The sequence below is a fragment of the Opisthocomus hoazin genome, chromosome 5 (genome assembly GCF_030867145.1).
Source record: "Opisthocomus hoazin isolate bOpiHoa1 chromosome 5, bOpiHoa1.hap1, whole genome shotgun sequence".
In the NCBI taxonomy this organism is placed as follows: Eukaryota; Metazoa; Chordata; class Aves; order Opisthocomiformes; family Opisthocomidae; genus Opisthocomus; species Opisthocomus hoazin.
The window spans coordinates 12,692,314-12,718,276 of record NC_134418.1 but is presented as its reverse complement, the minus strand read 5'-3'; the positions used below and the strand labels follow the sequence as shown (position 1 = coordinate 12,718,276).

At 39.2% G+C, this 25,963-nt stretch overlaps 1 protein-coding gene across 6 annotated transcripts in view; it reads right to left on the bottom strand.

The window, feature by feature from the left end:
* Positions 1-25,963, bottom strand: part of ACOX3 (acyl-CoA oxidase 3, pristanoyl) — a 41,666-nt gene that overhangs the window by 15,584 nt on the left and 119 nt on the right. For 2 of the 6 annotated variants that reach the window (XR_012763964.1, XM_075420428.1), the window contains exons 1-12: positions 25,624-25,946; positions 22,306-22,484; positions 20,506-20,739; positions 18,791-18,862; positions 17,291-17,380; positions 15,161-15,304; positions 14,218-14,306; positions 4,597-4,693; positions 3,995-4,177; positions 2,503-2,625; positions 785-905; positions 180-299 (exon numbers count right to left, since the gene is read on the bottom strand). Coding sequence is in view for 5 of the 6 variants with exons in the window: in XM_075420428.1 (XP_075276543.1) it covers positions 180-299; positions 785-905; positions 2,503-2,625; positions 3,995-4,177; positions 4,597-4,693; positions 14,218-14,306; positions 15,161-15,304; positions 17,291-17,380; positions 18,791-18,862; positions 20,506-20,739; positions 22,306-22,473 (1,441 nt within the window). In the remaining variant the exon portion in view is untranslated. Of the gene's footprint in view, positions 1-179; positions 300-784; positions 906-2,502; positions 2,626-3,994; positions 4,178-4,596; positions 4,694-14,217; positions 14,307-15,160; positions 15,305-17,290; positions 17,381-18,790; positions 18,863-20,505; positions 20,740-22,305; positions 22,485-25,387; positions 25,472-25,623; positions 25,947-25,963 lie in introns of those variants that run through there. The other 4 variants (XM_075420430.1, XM_075420429.1, XM_075420432.1 and 1 more) reach the window with 4 other exon arrangements.

The following is a 25,963-nucleotide window of genomic DNA, read 5'->3' as shown; positions in this document are numbered from 1 at the left end:
TATTTCTTGCAGCAAATACCAGTGTATTGTGAATGTATCATATGATGGAGTCTAGCACATTATTTATGCTCTACAAAATGATTAAACAACTGTCAATTGCTTTCAGTATGAAATGAACTTCTGATTCCATTAACTAGACACTGTTGGATCCAGCATTGGATTCCATAATGAAAACTTACCTCTTATGCAATTCATCCAGCTCATTAAGTAGTTGCTAGTTTGCTGAAGCAGGACGTTGTTATCTCCCTCATATGTGCAGTTTGGATCATTGTCATTTCGGATTTCACCCAGGCGATTCACTTAATAAGAACAAATGCATAATTTAATACATTGCAATGTATGAATGGAATTTAAGAGGGATGAAAGAATTAATCCGTGACAAAATGCGAGTTGTCTGTTCCTGTATGTATAGCTATTATTACCAACAAATGAACTTGAAAGTTCACTGTTTAGCTTATGAAAATGAATATACTGGAAAGATTTTAGAAAAGTGTGGCATTCATCTTACAAGGGCAATTTTCATCTACAAAGTTTGTATCGTTATTTTTGGAACTGAGACTGTATCACATGTAGAGTCTGTCCAAATGTGGTGCAGATGCTGCACAGGTTTAGTTCTTTTCTGTGGTATCAGGTATACAATGAACTTTAAAATACGGATATGAGGAAAAAACCCCTTTCTAAACATGTTGCTAAAAATCAGACACCATGAAGCAGCAACAGTCAAAGAACACATCAATATAACCATTCTCTTTCTGATCAGTGTATGCAGTAGTCTGTAACTTACTGGCAAGGTAACCGTGTCCTCCACAAGCTTCTCGGCACTCCTGGGCTGCCTGCTGAGCAGTCCAAGAAGACAGTGGTTTGCTGGCAGCAGATAAGGCATGAATCTCACGTCCCAAATCGGCCTTTGTGAAAAACAAGTTACAAGCAAGTAACAACTTTAAACAAAGTAGGTTTGCAACCAGTTAAAGCCATAGCTATGTGTACTGCTTTATAACAAAGGAAAGAGTAATTGGCAATACATACCTAAAATTTTCTGAGAGCTATGTAAGGGCAGAGCTTATTTTTTGCTGCCACAACAAAACCCTGCCACAACTGAAAAACCTTCAGCGCTAACTTTCTTACATGGAATAGCAATAATTGTGCCAGGTACTGCATGGGTACATCTTAGCTCAGATGTGTCAGCTCACATGGGATAGTTCACTGCTGGCCAACCTTTTCCTCCCAATGATGGAGAGGCAGGTGGTTGCGGCAGCTCGTCCAGAGAAAGCTTCTGTCCCCTCTGTGACTCCCTCCCCAGTCAGCAAGGGAATTTTATAATATTTACTGCCTCATATGGTTTTCACTGATCTTTCAAGCATCAATGTTGCAAAGAGTAGGAAAAATGAATGCACCCCCTCAATTTCGAGGGAATCGCAGTATCCTGCATTTACACTAACTCTGCTGATCTACCCTTGAAAATCTGTTCAAAATTCTAGTTTCTGGAGACAGACTACCAAAACTTGTTTAAGACTAACTCCCTGGTAGGGTTTTTGTTTTTTGTTTGGTTGGTTTTTTTTAAGGTCTCCTGTAGAACAAAAAGAACTCATAAGGATCACATTCCTAACATTGTCAACAATCAGATTTTTCTCTATCACAGTATTTTTTCTGAAAGCCACTGTTTTGCCTAAGGTTAGCGACTGCACTGGAGACCTCCAGAAATAAAACATCAGATTAAAAAAATCAAACAAATTCTTCTGTGGTTTGTGCAAAGAGAAGAAATTAGAATACTCAGACATTAGTACACAAATCTTTCATGAGCTTTATTTTGGCTGAAAAAAGCCTGAATGATTAAGTGAGATCTGAGCAATACACAGCCAGTGTGTAGGCCCTTAAAATTCAAAAATGTCAAAATTTTAAAAAATAAATAAAATTTATTTGCTATTAAAAACCACATACTCCAGTTATTTTCATCGAGAATCAGTCCTTGCACAGAGACAGATAGATCAAACTATTTCCTCTGTAAAGGAGTGACTTCCAATGGTCTGACTGTGGACAAGAAATTCAGCATTAAGTCTCAAAAGTCTTAACTTTTTTCCCCAAAAATATTTATCCTAATGCATGAGTATGAATTGCAACCTCAAGCCAGACTCAGAGTCTGTGCAGGAATTAAGAACAGTATAATTTCAGAAAGTCTTTGATATATGCCCCCTGCAGTATCACTTACAACAGTTATAAGCTGAATTTGCATTATCACCATATATTTATGATAAAAATTTTGCAGGGGAACATAACCTTAAATCCCACAGAAAACAATAAAACTAACCAATCCATCAAAACAAATTTGGATGCTTTTCTGAATGCAACTTTAATCGTTACTTTGTATCTCCCATATTTCTGAGACATTCCTGGAGCATTCTTGATTGTAAGATGGCCTACGACTTACAAGCAGGTCTCTCATTCAACAATTTCTAGTTTATTATAGTAAGAACTCAGATAAGAAGAAACGTGTAAATATCTCACCTGTCTCTGACTCCTTTGCTTTGTCAACAAGCCTGCATAAAATTCTACAAAGTTCTCAAACAGGGATTTAGAGAAATAATCTAAGGCATATGCAGCAGCCAGATAAGGAAGAAGACGCCATTGCTAGAATAAAAATCAAATGGATTTGATCATAAATTGATATGCATTTTTTATATATATGTACATGTAACTATCTCGTAATCTTAACCCACCCATTCATTTTTACTTTGTTCAAACTGGAAAATTGTTTTATGAAGAAGAAAACTTAACAATAACCTATAAGCATAATTAACTACTCTATACACAAGTTACAGTTACATTATTCTAGTTCACACATTTTATGAATTTGTGATAAACATTCTGTTAAACCAGTACAAAAGTTCAGTGAAGCTTTGGGGACTAATGACATATTTTTGCCCTGTGTTTATACAATGTCTGGCATGCCGGGGCCAGTCATAATTCGTGTGTTTCTTCAGTACCAACATGACAGAGATTTTAACTGTTTCACTTGCTTGTTCATTGCTGAATGTACATTAGTGCTGGCTGCATTCTGTGGAAAAAAAAAAAAAGAAACAGGGCTGGGAAGCAGAGGAGAAAGCATCTTTGCTGCTCCATGCAACTCAGATAGAGCTCACGAAGGAAAGGAAAACCTGCTTTGGGAAGCTTTTGTGGTAGAGCAAGAAGAGAATGAGAGGTTCAGCAAGCAGAACCTACAAAACAAGTCAAAACTTCAGGGACTCAAGGAACAGTGGGAAGCAGACCTTGGCTTATTCAGAAGAGGTGGAAAGAAGACAGCTTTCACCAGTTTGTAGAAACCCATAAATCCTTCGAAGTTGCAAGAGTAAGTGCAAACCTGGAAAAAAGCACCCACTTTGCAAAGACAAACTGGGCAGGTTTGTTTTCAGGACTTCTTATACATTGACCTTTCTCATTCAGCCGATCTGAGCTTTCTGTATTTCAGTTACCCTATATAATCTTGTTCCATTTTTTCTGAGCAAAAGATGTTTCTATAGAAAAACTATGGTTATACTCCTCTCAAAACTAGTGCTAGCTTGAGACTTCACCACGACGAATATCATGGATTTCTATACTTTTAAAGAATAAAGGCTAAAAAAGAGAAAATTAGCATAGCAGCAAAAGAGGCACTGACAGTTTTAAACAAATGCTAGTTTCTACATCTGCAGTACTTTCACATGTGCACAAAAGACAGTCTTTCTCTGAAAGGTAAATGTTTCTAGGTACTTCAGAAAAACATGAATATTTTGGCTTTTGCTATTCCAAAAACTTGTGTCAAAAGCCTGATCATGCCAGGACAAGTGTCAGGAGGTCTTAAGTTGGAATGAACCCCCACAGCTGCACTAGAATGACACTTCTGATGACACAGACAACTTTTAATTTCACTAACTTCAGTGTTGCTATTTTGATCTGCAGTAGCTCTGAATCTGAGTTTCCTTACATAAAAGTCTGTATGTGTGAATTACAAAGTATTTACCTGTGTTTGGTATTCAAGAACAGGTATTTCTTCTTCATCTGTTGGTCCAAACTGACAGCGAGCTGCTGAGAAGCGAATGGCTATCGTCAAGGCAAGCTTTAAATTGGTCATGGAAAATGCTGTGATCAGAATTCTGCCAGTGGACAAGGATCCCAGAGATGCACTAAAACGCTCTTTAACATCCTGAATGAATAAAAGGCACAGACTGAATGCTGAGGTTAACATTGCATTTACCTCTCCCGTAAAGAGACAACTCTGGTAGCATGATCAGAAACCCAGAGACTGGCCAATTTTATTTCTTGACACATTCAGATAAGGCATTCAGGCAAGACTCAAAGCAGTTTCTCTAAAGTACTTTGGGATCGGTGGGGTAGCGCACAGAGCAAGAAGTCAGTAAAATCAGTAAGGTGATTTGAGACATTTCTGAAAGGCAATTAAAAATCTATTATTCTAACTACCTCATGTGAAATCATTAACAGCCTTATTTAAGTCCAGGTATCTAGTACTTCCCAACAGGAGAGGCCCACGTTCTATCTCTTAACCTATTTATACCTTTGTATATTTAATGAACTGTATTAACAAAACAAAACCTTGATTCCTACCTTGACTGAACTTGAGTACTTCCCCTCAGATGTGACATCTCCAGCTATATTCAGTATGTTTTCTTTAGGTATCCTGACATTGTGGAACATGGCAAATCTGTTTAAACAAATAAACAAGCAATGTAAAATCTATTTCAATTTAGTCTGAGGTGTCTATATTACAGAAAAAAGGTCACAAACAGACATGCTTGCACAATGATTCCAGGCATATCAGTGAACTGAAAACAGTGCCCTTCAAGCCAGGTAGGTAATTTGAGGAGAGCGTATGTCTGGAAGAACAAAAGCTTTCAGACTCAGGGAAGTAGAGGAAATTCAAGATGGGAAATTCTTTGTTATAACTCCTTAGTTTGTTAAAAAAAAAAAAAAGAAGAAGTTGATGCTTACAAAACCAAAACAAACACCGCATTGACTCTAGGAGACCATTTCAGCGGCTTCCTAAGTAAAGAAGTAAACAGCTAATGGAAGGATGAGCAATGTATTCTATTTGAGGGGAGGGACAGGCAAATTTACTTATTAGAGACGCTATACAGAGGCAGTTTGACAGACATTGTCACTGACAGCCCAGAAATCCGAACTGAATTCTCAGTCTGCATGAGTCTAGGCAAGTTACTTAGCTTGATATCTCAGCTATTGAAAAGCCTGGGAGATGAACAACTTCCTTTTGCTTAGAACCTGACTGGGCCATTATGACTCCTAATAATTCCCTGCCACAAACAATTCTGCTGAACCACATGCTTTACTGAAGTGTTGTTCAATCCACTCTGGAGACTGCTTTGGAATAGAGACACTATATATTTTTATGACCCTAAAATATAGATCTGTGAGGATCACTCGTGTTATTGCAATACAAATGAGGACATAGCTGAAATAGTGCCCTGAGAACGAACTGAATGGAGAATTTTCCTTTGTTTAAACTCAAACTAGGATTTCTGTTCCCTGGAATGTGGCATCTTAGTAAGGAAGAGCAAGATAACGTTTTCTAAATCATGGCACCCTAGCAGCAATAAAGAAGCAAGCTGTTAGAATAGGCAGAATGTCCTGAGTATCCATATTCTTCAGGAAGAAAGTGGATGAACTGTTTCACCCAAATGGGCACTATAACTTGACACAACAGCAGTAATATCAGCTCCACTCATGAATATCTCAGTACCTAATAGCACTTGAAAAGCTGTATTTGTAATCAAAGCAAATTCCTTTTGCCTGCCAATACAGGCTGATCTATTTAATAAGGCTCATGAGAGTCAGGTCTTTCACGTTAATAAATTACATAAGGGATGCACTGCTGCATGTGCTTTAACATTACGAGTTGTTTCCAAGGAAACATATCTGCATACTGAATTTATTCAGCCTTAGAGATACACAGTATTTTTTGACTTAGCCACAGAGAAAAGCATGCTATCCTAACCAAGAATGAGCTGCTTACTGGCCTTAACCATGCTAAAAAGTGCTTTATTAAGTGCCAGCTGCAGTGAGACAGCATTACTTTTTAACAGAAGCAAATTCAGAATTTCCAAAAATCTGATTTCCATCTTTGTTAATGGTTTTTTCATACCACTGAAAATAAAAAATCTCATTCAAAAAAGATCTTTTGGTTAAATTCACTTCCTCTTCTCCCTATATCCCAAATAAAATCCATCACAACTAAAGCTGTATAGCAACTCCAATATTTCTAAGCAATAGCATGCCTGTTAGAACTTGAGCTTTTCAATTATTATTACTTAATATTTTAATTACAGGAGAGTATGTGTGGCCAGTTAGGTCCCTATTTCAGCACTCTCTTTTCCCAGTTACTTTACATCCATAGAACTACAAGAAAGTGCTACCTCCTAGGAGTTTACAATCCAAGCACAAGGCAAGAAGCTACAAACATGTTCAAACAAACGGTGAGGCAGACATTAACTACTGAAGAATACTATCTTGATATGATACCTGCCAGTCACAGCATGTTGGCAACTAAGCATTGGCATTTTGTATAAGCCATTAGAACAAATGAGAATGTTAAGGAGGAATCTGACTGATGAAAGTAAGGGAGCTTCATGGATGTTTATAAACAATCCCACCCAAATAGGAAAAGATGCATGGAAGAAAGCAATGAAATATTATTTTAAAAAGCTATTGAATGGGTGATAAAAACTGGAATGATAAGCCAGACTAAAGGAAGAGCTGACCTATCAGAGAGATGATACAATCTCTGGGGCACAGATGAGGAAGGAATTTCAAAGGGCTCCAGCTATTGGGCCTTCTCTTTACAAACACTTGTTTGGAGCATGTTTAGTCCTGTGTGTGATGAACTGTAAGATTTGTGGTAGTGATGACAATGAACAAGATGGCAAATTGTCCTTTTGTGTTTTACACTGTAGTGATTAGTTCAATTCACTCAGAAAAGCTGTGCAGTTGTAGAAAATTGTTTATATCGGTAGGTGCTTGAAACTCTAGAGCTCTTAAAAAGCAAATTCAGATCTACTAATATATAAATCTATATACTGATAACCTACTTCTATGATATTCAAGCCTACTAATATTGAACATGTGGCAGATATGTACCAACAAAACAGGTCCCAAAATGACCTAAACAATTTTACTCACTTTAACCTGTTGTGATACAATCCCAAATAGTTAAATCTAGAGGAAGTCTGTTGTTGCAATGAGCAAAAAATATTGTAGAAAGTTTTATTATGATCTGTACAACATAAATATAATGTAGCTAATTCTGTACCGCCTAAAACAGTATCTAGAATTATTTTGATTAAAACCGACACACGCCCTTCTCATAACTTTTTTCACAGCTAGTGAACCAGAATACTACATTTCCTATCATTATATAAGAAACTATTTTCTTCAAGTCAAAATTAGTTCAAATAACAGTTTTTGAAAGTTTAGATTTTTTACTTGATATTGTCCATTAGATACATTATTTCTTTCTTCTTCTGTAAGTTGCCATCAGAATAAATGCATATAAGATGGCAAAAAATTTAAGAGGTACAAGAGAGACATAACTATCAATTAAAAATCACACAGATTTTCCATGTGTAAAGAAATAAGATATATTGCCTATCAGTTTTGAAAATAAAAGCAGAACCTTACAGGACCTGGGAATTAGGCGACCTTGTGAGACCATTGCCAACTGCTGTTACGCTCTTTCTCCAAGAACTTTGCTACTTGAAATTGTTAGACATACTGGCCAAGTTGAATTTGATATCGGAACATATTAAAAATAAATAGTAAGATTCAATGAAGTCAGCGATCACATTTCTAATGGTCATTAGCCTAGAAAGTATAGCGAATAGACATGGACCACATCTGTCAACGCATTTAGGGGAAAAATCCCCTTAAAGAATTGAAGAAATATCTTACAATAATGGAACTGTACAAGCAGTCATGGGGATATCATGTACCAGCAGTCTGGAAAATGGCTAAATTTCACATGGTGATGACAAGACCATAGGTTTGAAAGTTACCCTACTTAGGGCCTCTTCTGCATAGCAAATAGCGTGACTGAGATTAAGACCTCTCAGCAAGAGAGGCGAATAGCTGTCACTTTAAATGTGGATTATAGGGCTCTGTTGTACCGTGTAATTTTGCATCATCTAGCCTGTAAAACAACTGTAGCACACAGATTTCTACCTAGATTAGCTGAGCAGAGTGAAGCACTATTCCAATAGTTAGCATTCTTGTTTGGGTTCTTTGGCCAGTAGTTTAGGGAACATTTCAAGCAAAGTCAATCTTACCGATTTTAAATCATTAGATAGTAATTCACCTGGTGTGCAAAAAAGGAGCAGCTGGAAAAGCTACAAGCTCCTTTTCCCAGTACTAAATTAATAAGCTGTTACCTATAGTACAAATTGCTCAAACATGCTTTGGTGAATTTCAGACTCGCTAAAGTGGCTTTCCTGCCAGCTTTTGTTATTGACTACGTTAGAGATGGTGCAGTGACAGTTCCTTCAGTCCTTTCAGCCAGAAACAGAAAGCAGGTGAATCAAATGATCTCACAGCTGTTTATGGGATACAATAAACCTTGGGAAGAATACCACTTCAGAAATCTGGTGAAAAACTTGCAGAAGGAAAAAAAACAGCCACAGATTCCAGACTGAAACTCACAGAAAGATTAGAGGTGAGAAGAGCTACAGAGAAGCTCAGGAAAACTGCAAGGTAATATTTTAGCTTTAGTTTCTACAATCAAGGCTCTAATTTCAGAATGCAGCTCTGTGACAACAATGCTCAACAGCAATGATAAAACAACAGGTCTCCTAATCCTATCTTAATGGACTCCACAGACATGCAAAGACGCACTCACCCTAAAGTTCTTATAGTCTAAGTGCCAGTCTTGCAAGGAGTTCTGGATGTGCAGACTCCTGCAACTGTTGAGAGTTGACAGACCTCTGCTAAGGAAGAAAAAAAGCTGTCTAAAGTTCACTGCAGATGCAAGGCTCTATTTCTGTGGGTGATAGAACAAATGCATGACCAGATCTGAACCTACCTTTCCCCATCAGCACCATCAAGGGCCTGTCAATGTGACAGGCATTGCAATGAACTGGCTCTGGCTACGCAGTTTTGAGGTACTCGTGAGCAGCAAAAATGCGGGTATAAGGCAGCACTCTAGCAATGTGATTACATCTCAGCAATGTGCACAGCACTGCCTGTACCCACAGTGTCTAACCTTGAGAAAGTGGAGAGGGCAAAACAGGGAAATGACAACTCCACTGCAAAAAACACTTTTTTGATTTAAATTGCAAATATGCAAGATGTGTCTTGCCAAATATGGGGTTTAACTGTGAAAGTGACACTGTTCGCAAGGATTGAAGGATTGATGGTACTGTATTCAGATAATGTAAGTACAGGTACAGGCATTTTTAACACTTATTTTTACTTCATTACTATTGCAATTGTTGGTGACTCTGATCAGAGGCTGCAAGACAATAAAAACATTAAGCGAGCGTAAGCTCATTTATTTGAGAAGCAGGACTGATTTCTACAGTTGCTTCCTTACTCACGTCCCTGTACCAGACCTTTTTCTCTACTAGAACAGCCGCTTCTGTGGCCTTGCAGTGAACCAGATCTGACAAATGACCTAGTTGAAGACAGCCAAATTTGGGGGTTTTTTTGTCAGATTAGTTTTCAGGCAGTTCCAGTTCCTTAGCTGAGCCCCCTACACTGCTACACAAATGTTTGTTCCAACACAAAGAAAAAGGCAGTGTGGGAGTAGAAGCAAACAACCAAAGAAGCTGAATATGGGAATTATCTTCACCGAACTACTGCTTCAGATTGGAAGATGAAGCTCCAAGAGACTATTCAAGCTTCAACCATGTATTACAGCTCCTGTCTTCATAGTGAAATAACTGCAACCATTGCAAAATCTAAGTAAGCGTTAAGAGGATAAATACTAGGAGTCAAAACCCTTTGAAGGACAAGACTTTCATTTGTTCTACCCTAAACTAGCAGTAGCAGAATCTTAATGTATTATTGGCATTGATGCTGAAATAGTAACAAAGGAAAAAATATTAATTAACCATTGAAAAGTCATCTGCAAAGGCTTGGAGGTTGTGTGATATATGCCATCTTCGCCAATATACAAGGAATTGCAGTGAGGGCTTTCTGAACCTGCAATCTCTTTCCAGAAGATATACTTTTACACCATTTATTACTTTTCTGCTCAATAAATCCCCTTTACCCATTTTCTCTGAGTGTTTTGCTTAATTTTCAGTGTCCAGAAAACTGAATCTGGCCTCAGTGATTGCTAGAGAACGTGCTGAATGTCTTAGCATGTTGCATGTGTGGAGAGATTGGTCACATTTTAACTGCAGACGAAAGGTTTTTAAACAGCTAATAAAAACCTTCAGTTTTGCAAAGTCCATCATTATAATTAGACACAGCTAACAATTCTTCTTCCCTTAGAAAGATCCTTTTCTTCCCTACAAACAATTCAGTTAAAATAACTAGCTTTCTGTCTGGCAGTCATTTGATGTACCTTTGATAGCTTCATTTCACCAGTTCTTCCCTTATCATAGGTTTTGTTTGCTCAAGAATCTGTATACACATTATCAGTGGATACAGCTGAATGAGCTCAGATCATGTTTTAGAAAGACAGGCATGTTAAGCACCTCTTCAGAAACATAATTCTAGCTGATTTTCAAACTCTTCCCCACGCAGATTCAGTTGGGCTTTCTATTTCTGGAGCGGGGAAAGCAGCAATTTGCTGCTAGTTACACCTGAACATGAAATTGGTTCACTGCCAATTCAGTGGCAACTATTTATTGGTGTGCACTGCAGTAATGGGTAATTTTGGTAATATTACATCAGCCAGAGTAGACAAAAATAAACCCAAAAGGAAGAAACAGAAATGCACATCTGCACTTGCCCAAGATCTGGCTTTATGTCCCTCCTGCTACGCCTGCCATGCATTTTATTGAAAAGCCCCTGGATCCCAAATACCCAGAGTTTTTTCTGTGGTTGTTTTTTTCCCTCAGCTACTTCCATTTTGGGACCTCAGTGAACAGCACATTTCAAAGACTGCCAGAGCACTAGCAACAGGTGGACATTTTTATATTATAAAAATAAGACTGAAGCACTTGCATCCCCTGGTGGCAGTCTGATTTATTTTTTGGTACCAAAACACAAAAACAGTCTAAACTCTCCATGAGAAAAACTGGAGTTCAGTTTTTAACCATTTATGTACTGATGACACAAATTGTTGTAAGCAATAAATAAAAATATTTTAAAGTGATGTTGTCATTTTTGTCAGCTAGCTGAAGTTACAAAGACTTGCAAAACCCATGTGATTTTTGGCTATTCAAATTATGAAGCTGTGAGAATTATTTGGAAAGACAGACTTAGAAGAACCAGGGTAGTCAACTGAATTTACAATGCAGAAATTCCCACGTTACTTCTGAAATTCTTTCTCTTACTGAAAACATTACACTCTGCATTAGCAGGAAACCAGCCTTCAGTCAAATGACCCAAGAGATTAATTGTCCTCCAAAGCCAGAAGGGACAACTACAATCACCTACTCTGCTCTCTTACATAGCATAACTCAATGGCATTTTCCAAGGAAGCTCTGGAATTTCTTCCCCATGTCCTACACTAGTGTTCAGGAGCTTAACTCTCTGTATCCATATTGAAAATTCGTAGCATAAACTTCCTGAAGTGCAGGAACAAAATCTGACATCTCCGCCAGAGATACCAGACTCTGATCTTCACTCTGACCATTTATCCTGAGTGTAACTACATGGAATTATAACTGATTTACTAGGTGTCTATGGTAGTTGAACCAGACTTCATATATACATTCAAAAAACTGGCAAAGCATGCAGTAGAGACTAAAACTTGTAGTCACAGCGTAATAGAATGTTTTCTTGTCACCACATACAACAGGCTTCTACAGTGCACAAGAACTGCGGGCTGTGCTTTCTCTGGGATAAGCTAGGATATAAGGTTACTGAACTGCTTAGTAGAACACCTTGACAAGACAGTGTTTGGTGGCCCAGGCTGAACTGTCTCCCTGTGAATCTTGGCATTTTGCAGATCATGCAACCAACAGTCCATCTTCTAGAGTGGCACAGCGTGTCCTCTCTGCAAACAAACGCAGAGCTACGAAGCTACTACCTCTCCAGTCCCCACCCAGGCCTTCAAGTAGCTCTGAGAAGAAGTGTGTGCAAGTCCTGACAATTTTGACAGCTCAGTGGGAGCAAAAAGACTGCAAAGCAAAAACTAGTTCTCTAGTTCTTGTGAACAACGTTGGCATCAAGCCTCCGACTTCTCCAAAGAAAACAGCTGAGGTACATCAGGAACACAGGCTCCTAGTTTTCAGCTGACTGAAGGGTATCTGTTAGTAACCTTGGGGCTCTCTCATCCCTCTATCTTAATCTGCAGGTGCTGTTTTAAGATTTCTAGTGCAGGGACTGTCTTAATCCATACTTAAGAGATCCAGATCCATGACTGAGACTCCTCGGGCACTGCTGTTAGCAGAAAATAATCTCTTTTTTTTTAAAGCAGCATATGCAAAGTAAACAGACTGGAATGCCCTATTGCTTTAAATGGCATATGATGTCATAACTAAGATAAGGGATTCCATCTGATATTAGGATACGAAGTTATTGGTATCTCTTATTTGCTGTGTATTATGTGGATTATCATTTCAGATTATTCAGATATTACTGATATTTTAAGAAATGCTTTATTTTTTCCCAGTACATCAAAGGATAAATGGCTTTTTAAATTACGTGTATTTTGATGTTATGTAACAAGCACACTTTTCTACTTCCTTGTGTTATGCATAAAACTATGCTGCAAATAAATTAAGGACAGCAGAATTTGACCATTTCTACAGAAATACAAAGCTGAATTATATTTAGATTACTTAGGCCCATGTTGGTGTGCCATCTGGTGGCTACTAGTTCATAATGCAGATACAGGCAAAAATATCCACCAAAACGGAAACCCCCTTGTTTTCCAGGCCTTTTCCCACATTTTTCCTCTATAAAACTTAATTTTCTATATGGTTTTTTTTTAAATCTTTATTTCATCTGTGTCGTTGGGCAACAAAGCATCAAGGAGAATGCTCTGCATAAATACAAAAGCCAGTGCTATTTTTGTCACTACGGGCTATTTGGGACATCAGGAGGAGTCTGGTACAGAAAACAAGCTATGGAAGACCTATGACCTCCTGGAAAGCCAGTCAAAGCCATTACATTTGAAAGCAGGATACCTTAGGATGTCTAGACTTTGTTTACTGCAGTGGCATGTTATGAAGGACAATACATGTATCTGTAAGGAACTGAATCAACAGAAAGAGGTCAATTTGACGCATAAAGAAGTGGTAAGTGCACACACAGCCCCTTCCCATTATTTTAGGTCGCTGTCTTTACACAGAGTTATGCAACTACTATAGGGGTTTAAATCATAATTTTTACATAATGGCTGTTTTAATGCAGAAATCTACCTCAATTTCCTCACTGTCTCTTCTCCCCATCAGATGTCTTTGGTTAGTAAAGCAGAGACCCAGTAAGGCCATTGAAGTCCATGACTTAGAAATGGAGTCCAGGTACTTTTTTATTTCAGCTGTACACTGAGAACAGAGAAAAAATAGCTAACCTTCTCCTTCTCTTCTGCACTGAACAAGATTAGTCCAGAAATCCCATGGTTTAAACAAGATACCTAGTTTCTCTACTGGGTCTCTAATTAATCTCACATCTTTACTAACAATAAACCTTGTCTGTGGATCTCCATTAGCCTCCCTGTGGGCTGGAAAAGCCAAAATAATTAAGGGCTTACACCCAGACGGGTGGAGTGGCTTATTAAATTCTTTACTCAGAACTTAATGGATTTTGTGGTTTTTTTCATTGTTCTTGTTGCAGAGTCTATGACTGCAAGAATGCTTGGGGATATTCACAGAGTATCAGTGGCACTTCATATTGGAAGAAGTGAGAGAAGCAGAAAGACAATGGTTATTCAGATAGAAAATACTGAAATCCAAGATTTTTCTATCTGGGCTTTTTTAGAAATACCAACTTAAAACCACTAACGAATACCCCAGAAGTAAAGACAGAACTGACAAAGGAGGATATTTGCACTAGAACAGTGTGTTATAATCTAGAATGTATCCTTCTTCAAATGGATTGACTTACCCATTATCCAGCCCATTCAGCCCAAGTTTCTTTCCTATGTCACCTACCATCACACCTGGCATTGGTAGGAGAGTTTTTGTATCTCGAATCTGCATAGAAGTGGAACGAAACATTATTTCAGTTGTGGAACAATGAAAGTTATTGGTTGAATTTTTCAAACAGTGAAAATATTCCCAATTTGTATTCTATTATTAATGTTAAAGAAATCTTTCTGCTTTTTTCAAGCACACAATCCTGGATATAACTTGTACTTATGTATCCTCTCATTCAGGACATAGATGCCTTAACGGAAATCACTCTGGCAGCACAACACTAATTACATCACTGTGTCAATAAGCCTTAACACTGATGACTGCTCTCATCAGACTAGCATTGACACCTTCTTCAGGTTTACACAGACATAGTAGGAATCAATGGAACTTTTATGTAACAATCAGCTCTGAGTTATTCCCTGATTTTGTAGTAAATTCTGTTCACTCTGCAACTAGTTCATTTTACTACGCACAACTTCTCTACTGCATTGCTATATCTTCAAATGCCTTTACTCTTATAAACTGATCTCTGTGGTAGAAGCTTGCAGATTTCATGCAGATCAGCCTGCAGCATTGGCAGACATAAACCACCTTAAGCCTCATCCCAGACTTTCAGGACTTCATACAGCATAGGTTAGTTCTAACTACATAGGCAGCATGATTATCTGGAGGCTTTTCAGCCCTTTTATATTTTTCAGATTTTTTTGCGAAAACTGGCAGTATAAAACTGGCTGTACAACCATCACAAAATCAATGAACATTTAAAAAAGTACACTTGTTACAACTGGATTAAATGTTGAAGGCATTAAAGATTCTGCTGGTCAGATATAAATAACAGCATAGCAGAAAGTCTTTAATTTGAACCCATTCCCCCACAAAAGAAAAAAAGATTAGCAATATTTCTACCCTACCTGTACAATAAAGGAATGTAATCCTTGGCACTGACCATCAGGAGTATAGAGCTGGGCATACACAACTGCATGAGTGGCATGTTTCCCCATATTGCCAACCAAGAACTTTGCAGCTTCAAAGTCAGGAGTATTTATGACAAATTCCTGCAGCAAGCAAAGAAAGGAGCAAATGATACAAATTATAAAAAACAACACGTCTATTTTCTTTTTTTTTTCCTGACCACGGTAATGTTTTGAAAACATCCATTAACTGCCAGGGTTTCATTCTGTACTCCACTCCATCAGCTGAGATCACTCCTACTGTGTTTAATTTTGGAGAGAACACATATAGATAGGAAAAGTTTAGAGCTGAAAAAGTTCATTACTTCAGTGCAAAGCCTGAAATTCAGCCTTCTAATTGCTCATTTAAGCAGTTAAAAAAAGTAAAGCAAAGTGACGGACTCAGAAGCATTTTCTAGAACTTAGGTTAAACTGAGCTGTGAGTTCATGTGAGGGACTGTGAGGGCTGTTTCAGCTGTGAGGGCTGAAACCTACGCAGGGACCCCCTCCTTCTTATCCAGTTTTGTATGGAAAGGAAGCCTGGTTGACAGTGTGAAAGGCAGCACCATTCCCAGTTTGGACAACTGGGGGACCATGAGCAGTGGGAATTCTGAAGAATGCATGTATCCTGAAATTTAGACATCGTACGGCATTCAGATTTTTAGATCCAAATAGTGTGGATGTAAAAGAAATCAAAACTCAGAGCTTCATGATCTTAACAAACATTTAGTCATTTCCGTCATTTTTACTGCAGTGCACTCACCACCAGCATAAAACTCAATTTATTTAAATGGAACTTTTCATGCCGCCAAACTCACAAGGTTGGGGTTTTTTTCTGGAAAGGGATATGATCATCCATGTTGGATAAATGATCACTAAATTACTCGGATATGAAAGAATACAGACTGGAATGTTGTCCTACTGAAGAACATAAAAACTTTTGTTTCAATTCTATGATTCTGATTTCTCATTCTTTTGAAGTCACTTCATGATGAATAGATATGAGTGACATTGTTTGTTGGCAGTAATTGCACCCAGTTCTGCACATTACAGTTCAATAAAATGTCCCAGTCTTTGGGGGAGATGACGAGCCTGCCTTCTTGGGACATTAAATAACACATTTTAAATCAAATTTGTCATTAATCAAGCATGTACATGTCAAAGACAGAGAGAAAGTTCCATCAGTCTCCTATTTTCTTCACCCTTAATGTAAAACTACAGTGAGTTCTAGTAATTTACTGAAAAAAACGTTTGGACAATGAATTTATTGCTGCAGCAGTGTTGATTTCAGGAAACAAATTCTGAGTCGTAAGCAGTATCCTAATGGAAATAGCAGTTAATTGTTTTGTTCTTCCAGTCTCTTCAATAGTCTTGTGATCTCTTTTTCGTATTTCTTTTTCTGATCATAAGGAAATAATCCTCATTGTCATATAAAAAGCTTTCATATTTAAAGACAAAAGACAATTTGATTTGCCATCCAACCATTCCTTAAGAGACACAACAAAGGAGAAGGATGCTATCCTTATATCACAATCAGAACCTAAATTAACTACTTGTACAAGAAAACAGAAATTTCTGGATTTATTGTAAACGCTGATGTATGATAGACAACCATTTCACTTTCCTGTATTTTGTTCTGCTGGAATGGAATCACTTTCCTCTTTTTTTAAAAAGTATTCTGGGTATTAAATGCACTGATTTACAGTAGTCAAAAATACTAATGCAGACGACTTTTTGTTTTGAAAACACTGGAAAGTTGTGTGAGAACATGCTTATCTGTTGAAGTCCCCACATCCACCCTTAACTGTATTCTTCTCTTACAAACAAATGAAGCGGAGAGCGAGCTGTCTCTGAACTAAGGCACCCACAGCACATGCAGCGCATGACATGCTTGTCTGTTTCGGTTTTTTTGAACAGCAGCTCCCCAAAGCACTCTTACCTCCAATGTAAATATTTGACATTTTTTTCGTTTACATTTGACTTGAACTTGATTCTTTCTTGTTAATCAAAGAACTCCTTGAATCATTCTGTCCTGTTAGCAAATAAAAGTTTAACAGTGTCAAACATTATTCCTGTGCATTAAGGACTAACCTGAGTGCTGCGATCAAATGTGGCAGTAGTTCGTATGCCTTTGGTATTGGTTCCATGGCTGAGTTCAGTCAGAGCAAAACATCCAAAAATCTAAATAAGGAGATATAAGGCACAGTTCAAGACTACTTTATTACAGCAATTAAAATGGCAAGATTTTCAAATGATTGCAAATACAGCTATTGGAAAGTAACTTGCAATTGCAAGAAACCAATCAAATGTAACCCTAAGGCTAGGACATCATGTCTGCAGTAGGGTAACAGGTACTTTTTTCCTTTGCTGCTTTTTTCCTTTCCTGATGTCTGACTCATTCAGGCAGGTACAGCACCCACTAAATTTTCAGCTGTCTGAGTTGAAGGAACTGTTGCATGGTGAAAACTGGCAAGTCTGCTTGCGTTACAAGCAGCTCTAGAAACTCCCAAAGTTAGGAGAAAACCAGAATGAGGCTGTTTATTTTCAAAATTGTGAATAGCCTACATTAATGAAGTGGATAAATTTGTATCAGATCAATTTATGCATACACTTGGCTCTCAGCGGCATTTAGGAACACTGCCTGCTTGATGCCACACTGAAATGTGCATATTGCAACCCTTATACTTCTGGTTTGGCCTGTAGTACATACTCTTCAAACCTCTGCAAAGCAAAATTATTCTGACAAATACATATCCTCAGGCTTTTGTGTAGGCTGAGTCATTAAAAGAATTCATCCTGATCTTTAACATGGAGTATCGAATCAGAACTACGTAGCAGTATATTGCTGTCTATGAACAGACAGATAAACACAAAACTGCAGAAAAAAAAGTAAGCAAGGAAGGTGAATGGTTGGCAACAAAAACGACAAGAGGTGATAAAGAATAACAAAAGAAGCATGAAGCTCAGTTTGGGTGCCCTCAGCACACATATCTTGCAAAATCAAAGAGGGTCAGGCCAGACAGTGAATGTTGCCCGCATGGCCACGTGGCATACACAGGAGGAACTATCCAGGATTGGCTCCTTATATACCAGATAGGCTGCACTTATTCTGCAGGGCACTTGGTCCTGAGTCTCCGCTGATGTCCATGTGGTGTTTCTGTGCCATTACGACATTCTTATTTTTCATTTTATATCACCAGCATGGAATATGTACAGCATTATAGCAAGGGTGTATGTTGCACAGTGCATGACATCCATGTGGGAGGTAGAGTGTCCGAGCGTACAAAACTTGCTAGGATATACTCTTAAAGGACTGTGGATGGAGACAAAACTGGTGTTGTGTCATCTGTATTGCCTTTTGGGAGAAGTTCCCAAACTTTGTCTACATGTTAACTTGGACAGTCTAAAACAGGTCCAAGAAGTGGCATAATAGCCAGCAGTGCTCAGTGCTTCAGTCTGCTCTTTGGTCTCTTCTTTTGCTATTTAGAAGCATCTAGGCACGTCAAGAGATCAGAAATAACACAAGGGTGCAGGTAGTGCCACGGTTCTGATGGTGCCCAGTTCTCCGAAGTTATATATAAAAAAAATTACCTCCATGCTATAAACCTGTTTCACAAAGTCTGCAAATCTCATAGAAGCACTCAAAATTGCACCTGAAAATACCTGTAAAAACAGAGAATTCTGAATTAAATCAGTGACCCCGTGACGCAAAGCACAAATTGCACATGCATAATAATTTGTAATAATCATGTCCATTAAAGAGACCAGGGAAAGTAGGCTGCACAGTAAACTACTACTTAGACTACAGCTGGAGGAGGTAAGTCAGGATTTGATCTTGTCAAGGACCCTTTACACAGGACTGAACTTTTCACAGCTCTGACCTGTTCAAGTCTTCATTGCAAGCTCTTAAAAATGCTCAGTGGGCTCACTTTCCACTTGTCCTTACTGATGTCCCCTTGAGTGAAGTAAAACTTCAAGATTATTCTAGCTTCCTTTATTGCAAATGGATTGGGAACTGAAGATAGCTGCTTCTAGATCAGAAAAAGAACACTGTTCTTAGAGCTTGGGGTGCATTAAGAAGAGTGTGGCCAGCAGGTCGAGGGAGGTTCTCCTTCCCCTCTACTCTGCCCTAGTGATGGGGATCTGGAGTGCTGCGTCCAGTTCTGGGCTCCCCAGTTCAAGAAAGATGAGGAGCTACTGGAGAGAGTCCAGCGAAGGGCTACGAGGATGATGAGGGGACTGGAGCATCTCTCCTATGAGGAAAGGCTGAGGGAGCTGGGCTTGTTCAGCCTGTAGAAGGCTGAGAGGGGACCTTATAAATGCCTATAAATATCTTAAGGGTGGGTGTCAGGAGGATGGGGCCACTCTTTTCAGTGGTGCCCAGCAACAGGACAAGGGGCAATGGGCACAAACTGAAGAATGGGAAGTTCCGTCTGAACATGAGGAAGAACTTCTTCACTCTGAGGGTGACAGAGCACTGGAACAGGCTGCTCAGGGAGGTTGTGGATTCTCCTCTGGAGACATTCAAGACCTACCTGGACAAGGTCCTGTGCAGCCTGCTCTAGGTGACCCTGCTTTGGCAGGGGGGTTGGCCTAGATGATCCCCAGAGGTCCCTTCTAACCCCGAACATTCTGTGATTCTGTGAGCTACCTTCAGTTTTTCCAGATGGATATTCATATACAAAACTGTAATTCCCAGACCCTTCCCTGCCATGTGAACAGTAATAATTAATTAATTCAACTAATATTATTTGACCAGCTACGTCAAGTATTCTTTCTGAGAGACTTGTCTAGAAAGCAGCTGATGAACAGAATCCCAGCAGTGATGTCAGTGAGAAACCTTACGTTGGTTTCCATGCCTTCTGGATTCTGCCCTTAGGGCAACACACCCTGGGTGAGGCAAGGAAGTTTCTGATACCTGTATCTGTAGCAAAGACACAGCCACCAAATAGGGCCCAGCAACCAAGTTCTCTGGCTGCTAATGCCATAGAGAAGAGGCAGAGGAGTGGACAAAAGAAGATGGAACTGCAGGCATCAAAATAACTTTCCGTAGCTCTGTCTATACCGCTCCACCTTTACTTTCCAGGTGGGATTCCAGTGGAGACAGGGCTTAAGGACAAAAATCTACTAACTTCATCCCACAGTTCTCCAATTCTTCCAAACAGTTAAACTGAATTTGATTTTTGAAAACAAAGGACTAGGAAAAGATATAGCTTTAATAAAATACACTGAAAGAAACAGACTTATGGTATTACAAGACACTTAAATTCAAGTACACACCACTATACCTTTTGAACTGTACTTACACCACAATGTAAGGAATACTGCAGACATGGAGACCAATCATACATTCCTATACAGATCAACATGTTAAATATCTTTAATGGGTTCTCTCCGATCTCTTGCTGAGTAACAAAATCATACTCAAAGAGCCTTTTACAGCGCAGGAATGTCAGCTCCTGATATTTCTCACGGCATAAATCTTCTCCAGGATGATGTGCAAAAAGAGGATCACTTTCCAGAGCAGAGAAGATTCTGTTCTTGAAGGGGAAACAATGATATGAGAATGTTAATCTAAAAGCACTAACAAAACAAGTTAATGTTCTTCTAGGATAATAGTAGGCCTCAAACTTTTGATAGAAGATATAAATTTATAAAGCAAAAACTCCAGATAATCAAAAAATACATTTAAACGGTCTGTCATTATATATAGACTTCATGCAGCTAAATTTTATGAAAACTCCTTCATCATCAAGTAGTAAGTGTGAGACTGGTTCACTCTGAATGTAAGAGGACAGTATGGTAAAACTTACTTGCTTTTTACAGCAGCTTCATTATTTCACTATATGAAGCTGCTGGCAGGATCTAAAGGTCAACGGCCCTCAGTCTGAGAATAAAGGTAAAACTCCATGGGTTACATTCAATTAGAAATACGCCACAACAGTAAAGCTATTAACCTACCACAACTGCTCTGTTTTCAGATGAAAGCAGAAATGTGCTCCATTTAATGGAACCATCATATGCAGCCATTCAATATGTGGATGTGCATCTTTCAAGGTTTTAATTTGGATCTTTTTTTTCATTAGATGATTATAGTATGGCATTATTTTACCTCAGATCTCTGGGTCTTCAAGATATCCAAATCTTCTTAATGGTCTTTCATGTAATTTAGGAAAAAAAAATAATCCAGTGCCTTAGGCAAAATCTTTTAAGAAGGTTTTTAAAATCCCTTCCTCCTCTCTGAAGAGAATGACACGGTAAGAAGGAAGAAAATCAGATTTCCTGTACTTTTCTTTGAAATGTAGGGTCATTCCCTCTCTCTGTATGCACAACACTATTTACCCATACAGCTTTGAAACTCTTTCAGACACAGAGCACTTCTGTTCCTTCTATACTCCCAAGCATACCAGTCAGATGCAGAACCAGGCACTTTTGATTTCCCTGATCCACCTTCTAAGACTTTATGGTGAACATGCAAGATTAGCTTAAATCCACGTAAATCTATACCACCTTCAAAAAAGTTAGTTGTATCTCCTCCTACATCTCCAAGTTATGCATTCCCACACCAACTCTTGTGCTGCAATTAACCTCTTTTTTTTGGTAGGGTTAACTTTCAGCAAGGTAAGCGTGCAAATCTGTCCAACTGCAATGCCAAATAAGCATTAATGCAAGCACAGAAGTCCATAGGAAATTACATCAGGTCAAAGGCAGACAGAAATACTATGTATGACAGTGGCATGAACTTAGCTCCACTTAAGTACATTGTAAAACCATGGGATATATGATTTAATGCAAACAGTGCAGTAAAGAAATATGGTAGAATGTAGCTCTTTCTCAGTTTGAAATGAACACTGAAGTTCTGCAATGTGGCACCTGCCAGTCTCCCCTATACTGATGTTCAGTAATGAAATGAGCCTTATGAGACAGCAAAGTAGGTTGCTTAAAAGTTCAGTTTTTTTCTGAAAATTGGATGTGCAAAACCAATTTTATTCATGCTCCATATTGACAGCATTATTAAATAGTCTCCCTCTGAAAATCACATACTTGCTTCTACTGACAAAATATCTCCAAAATTAAAACATGCTTACAATTTTTGCAAAGTTTACCTTAAGCTGGATGATATCTTCACCATCTATGAACACTGCCATCTCCTTCCAGTTAAAAGAAGCTTTCTTACGATATTTGCAAAGTGGTCCTTTAGGGAAATCTGGTAGCAAAGTTTCCCATGAACTTTGGTTACCGGTGGCTTCTTTCAGATTCATTGTGGATGCCATTGTTAACGAAACTGTACCAAACAAGAAAAGATACATCACAAACTGAAGCACTGCAGATATCTAATTTATAATAATAAAAACATATCAAAATGGTTGTTAATTAAACCCATAGACTTGTTCAAATCTATGAGTACAGCAGTGCAGAACCAACTAAAAGCTTGCCCTTCCATTTTTCTAATTCAAAAGGCTTGGTACAAGCTAAGAAAAAAAAAGCCTTTGATCAAATATAAATGAATTACATGGTCTTTGTTATTAAAATATGACCTAAACTTATAAAATAAGCAAAGTATGAAACAGGGACATCACTGGTTAATATTGCATAATAAGAAATGGTTAATATTGCACAATAAGAAATGGAGATGAGATAAAAGATCCAGGCAAAAAAAGTAACGTCTTAAATGACATCATGTGAATAATTGTTACCTTGCTTCTAACTTAAATATAAAATAATAAAATATAAAAGCACCCAAACATGCATACAAAGCCCTGTTCAAATGCAGGAGATGCCTGTTTTATCTCCACATTACTAATTAACATTTAAACAACTTTTAACTAAATGACATGTTGATTATATGTTAAGGTCTGTTTTTATATAATTGAAGTGATGAGCCATTGTGCATAAACACGAGACCGAAGACAACATGGGAAGGTAGGAACTCTGCCCTTATCTTCCACTGGTTGAATACCTTAAAACAGTAGGTGGGTAATAAAAAGTTTATTCCGTGTACCTCCATTGCAAGAAACAAACTTCTGCAAAATTCTGCATATTTGCATCTCCTTTGCCTGATTTAATCTTGTCCAGAACTGGGTTAGCTCCCACAGAGCCACCTGGCTATGTGAGCACAATGCTACCTGGGTACAGCTGCCCAGGCCGTTAGGAGTATGGCACAGAAACAAACAGGTGGCTTTACACAGGGGAAACATAAACACCTCCAGCCCTGTATACTATTACATTGCTTTCATGTGGTGAACATTTAGAATTGTGAAACTAGAACAATATCAACATGCTGTCCATCACAAACACTGACTTGAATAGAACCGGTGAACGGGACAAACAAGAGGCCCTCTCTGCAATGGGTCCGTAAAAGGTACAGATTAAACCTGGAAAAATGAAGTAAAATGAAACTATCACTGTAGTGACTTCTACAAAACACAAAACTGTAAAGCATTTCTTCTACATGGAAGATGAAGTTTTGGAAAACTGTAAGCACAGAGGTATGCACTTCTTTTAAGTGTCATATTGCCATACTCAAGAATAAATTTTAAGTAATACAAAGTATGAACTTTGCAACCACACTTCATTTCTCCCCCTTCTTCCCTATGTTTAAATTTTCATTTCTGTTATTTGGTGGCTTATAACATTTTTAGTCTGTCTTCTCACTAAGTATTTTTTTCTGAATACATTTATTTTCTTCTGTGCTTAGTTGGCCTCAGACTCTTGGGTATGTGATCTAAAGCAGTAAGGCACCATGAAGTCTGCTGGCATTTTGTTATATACATATATATATACGGGTCATGCAAGTGCATTGCAAAACTTCACAGAACCAGACAGATTTCATTACCAGTAGGTACAACCGCGCTGGTTTTGGAGAGAAGGGAAATCGCGCTTTGCGTTAGAACCTGCCCCAAAGGGTGAAGGCTTATACCTCTGCTGCTCCCAGCAGCAGCTGTCCGAGTGCCCTCTGCTACCACCTGCTCGCATCCCACCCAGCAACGCTGGTCACCGTGTGCGGGTGGCAGAGATCTGTGTTACGCTTGTCAGAGGCAAAAACCATAGGGCAGGGGAACAGAAGCCGGCCACAGTGTAACAAGAGGGCTGCCTGGAAGCAACAATTCTCAAAGGTACTGGGAGGACATCCAGGCCCAGGGCTGGACAGGGCTCAGTAGGCTACGAACATAACACACAGAAACTACTCATTTGGCATTTTCCATCACTTTTTCTTCCTCATCATCCTGATGTATCTCCTTGTTACATTTCTTTTCTTTCAACCTAATCCTCTTATGGAGGTCATTTTCTAGTTCTGGACACTACAGACATAGTAGAAGAGGTCTGCAGGATAGTATTCCTGCGTGTGACTTCAAAATCAGTTCCAGGAAGGTGCAGTTCCAGTTATTTAGCAACAGGTTTGGAAAGAAAAGCGCTCTCTTTTTTTTTTTCAGCTTTCTCTTTTTTGTTTTTGTTTGTTTGTTTGCTTGTTGATTTGTTTTTTCCGGGGGGAAGGGGGGGGGCACAAAGACATTGAGAAAGAGCATTTCAACCCAAAGCCAAATAAACAGACTTTACTCTTCTAACTGGAAAACAGGTAAATCAGGCAGAAGTTTAAGGCTTCTGGCTCAGAGAAAAAAATTACATCAAAATACTGGAGTCATTGCATCTAACTTTATTTACATTGCAAATCAATGAGATTGTCATTTTTTTGAAGTACAGGATTTTTTTATGAACATTTAGATTTTCTCATTTGAGCAATGTCTGTGTCTTTACACAATGTTTTAATATAATTTGGTTCCAAGCAAACAGTTTCAAAAGTAATTAGGAACCCAAATCAGGCAGTTACAGCAGGAAAGTAACAAAGGACTGCCCTAAAGCATAACCTCAGTGTTAATTTCAGACTTGTGCTGACATTTTGACATCTGCATGTGGATAGGGCAGTGAAAAATAACTGATGTTATTTTCAGCTTGCTGAGAACTGCTGCAGTTTCACTGAGATATGTGGACTTGAAAAAGCTTTTTATGCAGAAGGCGCTTCGGCTGGTAACTCAAATTCACAACTGAACAACTACGGAACGCAAATCAGTGAGGAGTATTTCATTTTGCAGTGTATTATAATCCTGAATAGCGATGACACAGCTCAGTCACTCGGTAGCCGCCGAGAGTAAGGCCATTGTACCGTTATTCTGTCAGAAATATCCTTACTCGCAAATGCAGAGCCGCTCCAGAACGGAATGAAACCAGTCTGGCGATGGCAGCTGGCCAGAGAAAGGCCACCCCGCAGCGGCTCCAGGCAGGGAAGCAAACCGCGCCCTGACGCAGCCTCCGGGGCCGCCCCGCACGGCCGCTCCGCCAGCGGCCTCACCGCAGGGCGGGGCCTCGCTCCCCCGCCGAGGAGGGAGCAAACAAACAAAAAACCAAAAAAGTTCTACGTAACGCACCGGGTTTTACCACAAAGAGGGCACCAGCTGGGGGCCTGTCGGGCCGTCAGTCGGCGCTCCCAGTTTTGAGGCCGCTGTCACACCGGCGCTCCGACGCCGAGGTACCGCGGCCGCACGGGCCTTCCGCAAAGCGAAAGCTGTAAAGGCGGTAAAACCCCTCCGGCCTGCGCCCGCTCTGGGAGCGGACGGGTGCTCCACCCGCAGCCGCCTCTCGCCGCGCCCCACAGGGCGGCAGCCCCGGCTCCCCGGGGAGCGCTGACAGGAGCCGCCGCGCCGTGAGGCGGACAGGCCGCGGCCGCCCCGCCCCGGCTTCCAAGCCCCGGCCTGGGGCGGAGGGACG